This window comes from Amphiura filiformis, chromosome 13 (assembly GCF_039555335.1).
Source record: "Amphiura filiformis chromosome 13, Afil_fr2py, whole genome shotgun sequence".
NCBI classification, from domain to species: domain Eukaryota; kingdom Metazoa; phylum Echinodermata; class Ophiuroidea; order Amphilepidida; family Amphiuridae; genus Amphiura; species Amphiura filiformis.
The window spans coordinates 45,684,352-45,689,547 of record NC_092640.1 but is presented as its reverse complement, the minus strand read 5'-3'; the positions used below and the strand labels follow the sequence as shown (position 1 = coordinate 45,689,547).

At 39.8% G+C, this 5,196-nt stretch overlaps 2 protein-coding genes across 2 annotated transcripts; both read left to right on the top strand.

The window, feature by feature from the left end:
• The first annotated feature begins 217 nt into the window (after window positions 1-217).
• On the top strand, window positions 218-1,009 carry LOC140167711 (uncharacterized). Its single transcript, XM_072191006.1, has one exon. It carries the CDS (start codon window positions 218-220, stop codon window positions 1,007-1,009), a length of 792 nt encoding a protein of 263 aa, XP_072047107.1.
• A 918-nt stretch (window positions 1,010-1,927) lies between these two features.
• On the top strand, window positions 1,928-3,569 carry LOC140168412 (uncharacterized). The gene is made up of 2 exons (XM_072191799.1): window positions 1,928-2,057; window positions 2,242-3,569. The coding sequence occupies exon 2, from the start codon at window positions 2,245-2,247 to the stop codon at window positions 2,728-2,730; it is 486 nt and encodes a 161-aa protein (XP_072047900.1). The 5' UTR covers window positions 1,928-2,057; window positions 2,242-2,244; the 3' UTR covers window positions 2,731-3,569.
• The last annotated feature ends 1,627 nt before the right edge of the window (window positions 3,570-5,196 follow it).

Sequence of the window (5,196 nt, the reverse complement as noted above, 5' to 3'; positions counted from 1 at the left end):
TCGGGTGTATCGAGGTGGAAACTGTGCGTATGCATTTATAAGAAAATCGTTTTTGTAGTCGAACCTTTCATATGTTTTTTTGGAACAGGTTCATCAGGTTTGGTAATTAACAAATGAAAAGTTTTTTGTTTGTCAAAACCAGTTGAAGAAACTTACATTTCTTGCTGACAGTTTCGTCAGTGCCCCACTGACTTTCTCGAAGCTTGGTGTTGTTGTGATGATCCAACAGCTGACCGCTGGTTTACGAGATAAATCCAAGATCACGCAAGCTCAGTATGACCACTTAAGACCTTCGGGGGAAGTGATCCCTAGGTTGTACGCCACGCCGAAGATCCACAAGCCCAATAACCCGTTTAGACCCATCGTGGATTACACGGGAAGCATAGGCTACAACACGTCCAGAGCCTTAGCTGATATTATCAATCCGATCGTAGGTACCACAGAGCATCATGTAAAGAATTCTTATGATCTCGCAGAAGAATTAAGCGGTGTTATGATAGAGGAGAATGAGCAATTTATTTCTCATGATGTCGTCTCATTATTTACAAACGTTCCTATTGACGAATGCCTTGATATTATACGCGAGAGACTAGAAAAAGATCCTGATCTTAAAAAACGCACGCTACTTGAGGTTGAAGACATTATGTCTTTAATGAAGTTTGTCTTAACAACCACTTACTTCACCTTCCGGGGCACCATTTATAAACAAAAATTTGGTGCAGCGATGGGTTCACCAGTTAGTCCTCTTACAGCCAACATCTTTATGGAGTGGCTTGAGCAACAAGCAATCCTCACTGCTCCCCTAGAGTGCAAACCCCGCGTATGGAAACGCTATGTGGATGACGTGCTAGAAATTGTTAAAAGAGACACGGCTGAAACGCTGACGGCACATCTTAACCAAGTTGACACCACATCCAGTATTAAATTCACGTATGAAGTAGAACAAGATCAACAAATCCCATTCCTAGACACGCTCATAGTACGGAAACCTGACAAATATTGGCGATAAATAGACACACACACAATTCAAGTGTTTTTTACCCCGAAATGTTTTGGAACGAGATTCCCAAGATTACTTTTGGGTTTGAAAAAAAAAGCGGCAAATCTTAATCGAAATTAAAGTTATTAATACCACAGTGCACAGTGCTCTCAATGTGATTAGGCCTACTTAGGCCTACATGTAGTTGATACATGTATGCGTGGAATTTGACCCGGGGCATTTGACTGCCACGGTCTTGCAGCCAATGTGGGGTTTATGGATTTCAACTGGAATAGCCCAATGGTTTCTCTCTCCCAGGATTTCGACTAAACGGAGATCAATGAGCAGAAAGTCTGCTAAATATGTGCGATTTACCGTTTTCCACCCCGGGTTTCCACCATGTGACATGTGACCTTTTGTACGGCAAAATTATTCGAGCGAATTTACGCTTTTAGCCTTAGTGCTTTTAAATCCCTTCACGCTCACGGTTCATGATGTTAACCGATTTTTCGATTTCCCCGCTTGGGTTTCGCGCCGAATCACTGGAATGGTATACTGTCAAGGATCACATTGACAAAATATAATTAAGCGAAATCACGTGTTAGTTGTATAAATACTCGGTATAAATAGGCGTAGTCCCCGTTTTATGTTTTCTTATCTCACCCATGATGTTCAGGCATTATTACGAAAACCACCGAGTACAATTTCAACATTTATGGGGATTTCCGTGATCACGTCATATCGGTGTGGTGCGTCAATACCACGGTTTTCTCGCCCAATCGGGGATATCTGTGTGCCAGTTCCTAGCTGCCTATAAAGACAGATTGATGATACCAAACGAGACACGATTGGACTCTTTGAGTGTAAGTTCGATAAATTGGCAACAGTATAGGACTCACAGAGATATGACCCGGTTTTTTTGACGCGGGTATTAACGTAACGGTCATATCGATTTTCATACTAAAGCAAGAAGTTCGGCGCTCCGACGCATCGATCGTATAACAAGAGCTTCCCAGCTACGGGAGTTTAACTTAATAGGAATTGTTTCACACGAATCGAAGATAAATCTCAATTTCACGTAAGTATAATGTTAATTACTTGAATTTTCATACAAATGCCACTAAACAGTCGAATACGATGTCATAAAATTTATTTACAACTTGGTGTGATTACACATTACAATTACCTGGTCGGTAGCCTTCGGTAGATTTGTGGGTTTAATTTGCTGGTCTAAATCTTTTATCTATATAATCATTTTTCAGATCATGGGGCGAAGAGGTGGTGGTAGTGGTTCCCGATCCGTTGGTAGATCGCATTCTTCAGGCAGTGCACGGCGACACTCCGTGTCTCGTTCTTTAGGCCATGGACATGGACACTCCGCAGCCAGCGCCAGTAAAGCTGCAAGAATTGTGAAGACCAATCACCGCAAAGGTATTGCATACGAAAAGAAGGTCGCTACTGCACTCAAACGCTCCAACGTCATAAAAACCAGCAGCGTCAAGACGCAAGTTCCTACTAAAAATCATGGTCGCGCTGATATTGTGGCTCGTACCAAATCTGGTAAGAAGATTGTGGTGGAAGCGAAGAATTTCCGTGGTAATCCATTAATGAAGGACAACGTCAAACAGGTGAAAGGATACGGGAAGGCTCTCAATGCTCAACCAGTGATAGCAGCGTCAAAGACCACAACCGTTCCCTCTACTGTAAAGCAGTTTGCCAACAGAAATAATGTGCCCATTATGAAGAAGTAAATGTAAGGGTTGGTCGGATCGGTTGCCTGATTCTTTAAACCAAATATTTATCACCATTCAGCAATAATCAATGATCCTAGCTTGTGAAACACTGAAACGCTTTTTGATATGACTGATATTATCACCGCACAGCCTAAAAAGAGTCGTTCAAATCTGTTTTATCTTTCAACAATACCAGGTCCGTCCATCCATACACTGGCTTGATTGAAAACTTCCTAAATAATTATACAAATAAATCGCCGTACGACATTTTGAAACTTTGTACCCAGAGATAAAAAAAAAATGTTCTCGCTGATTTTGGTTCTCTGTGACCGTACACCATGAATGAGCCGTAAAGTCGGCAAATTGTATTCTGAGTTACAGTGTAAAATGTGCATGAAGGTCGTATTCATAGGTACCTCAAGTTGGTGTTACACGTATCTCATTTTGATAGTGCCAATCAAACACCTTTTTAACCAATTAATAATTCTATTGTTGAAGAGGATGCTACGCTTCTACCTATGTCTATAGAATTCTTAAATAGCTCTAGTCTTTGTTTGCTTTGACTAAATCCTGTTCAAGTGGTGGGATACAAAGCATTGTATTTTGTCTAGGTGTGTATAACCAACAATTAACAATGAGCGGACATTCCTGAACCTCGTTGACATGGAGATGATTTGAAATGACCGCCAATTATGACTGTTTGATATTTATTACCAGCAATGTGGAAAAAGAGACACATGTAGAACCGAAATAAGGTACCATTTTGTTGAAGGAGCAAAGTTCAACAAACCATAACCCCGCTTCTGGATATCGTTTGAAATCAAATGATATACCATTTTCAAGCTTATGCTATATATTTTCTAAATACGAAATAAAACAAAATTGACCGGGACCGACTTTACGGCTGGTTTGTGGTGACGGTCACATATAACGTGAATAATATAATTATGTTTCCGACAGAATACTATCTTGATAAACACCGAGCTTCCTGATTTTATTTTATTATAAATACAGTTTTGAAATTGTTTACCCCGGCGGCCGAGAACACAAGTTCCAATGGTATGTCATATTATATCATCAGATTTCAAGATATTTCTGTTCTCTGTAGACGTAATAGTGATTAAGTGTAAAAAAATAACATAAAAGGAAAGACAATAAAATTGTCATGATTTATTTCATAATAAAAAATGGCAAAATGGAAAAGCGGCAATTACAGCATCAGTGTTGATAAAATCATTTGGGTACCTGCATGACGTTTGTCCAACACGTCAGGGAGGTTGATATGAATAATTTACTGGGTGGGCAATTTTAATTGAACAGGTAACACGTCTTGACTTCAGCCATTTTGCTTCATTATGTGCACATTGTGATTAGCAACTCTGGTCAGTGAGAACCTTGCTAGTGCCGCTATCATTGTTTAGATAACACGGTTGTTTGATATCATGTAAAACTGTATCATTTTTAAGAAAATGTGAACACTGATGGCGCTATTAATCTTAAATCGTGTTTTCATCTTTACGATGTAGGGACTCTAACGCACTATATTCTCGAAAAATTATGATTTTCGAGTGATGTAACTCAAATATCATGATATAACCCCTACAAGCAATAATAATATTATTAACCTTTCAGTGAATCAGCAATCTAAACGTAAACCTCACAATTAAAATTCGATATAATATAAAGTTCAGATAAAGAAGGCTCCAATCATTTCTTAGGACTGTGTCGTTCTCCTTCATTTCTGATGAAGGTTCATGTTCGCTGGGCTCTACTATGCCTCGCTGGTTAAAGCAACATTATAACATTTTCATACAAAATAGATTAGCATTTCTTTGCCATAAAATGTTAGCTTTTACTGTCAGATATATTCCCTTTTATTTTTGAACCGAACAACTAAGGCAGAGCAAAGAAAATTGAATTTACTACCAGCGCCGATGTCGCCAATACGTATCATTCCTTCGGTCGTGTTATGGTACGATCCTTTGCTGTGTAGATCACCGTCCTGCACGCCATGTACGTACTGTGTTATGAACATCGTGTATGCGTTAGACTAATAATTCCATCGTAATAATAAAACGACGGTTCCTGCATTTTATTCAAAATCTCGTATTTTGACAAAACTACAGCACCTAGGGTCTTGTATTTTGCAGGGTATGTTGGTTTAATATAGTACAATTCAATGGTGTAAAAAAAGAATTTTGAAAAGTATTGAGGGCGTCCTCCTCAGCAAATGTTATAATATGGCTTTAAGTTAGCCAGCTTGGCAAACTTAAGTTAGCCAGCTTCAAACTAACCCTAACCCTTATCCAGTGACGTGCGCAAAAGGGGGGGCAGGGGCCATGCCCCCCCACTTTTGTTGGTCATTCAGGGGATTTAGGGGGAAAAACATTAAAAACGTCAACACTTGCATCTAATCAGACTCCATTCGGGGGAACTGAACAACCTGCCCCCCCCCCCCACTTTCAATGTGCTGCGCACGCCACT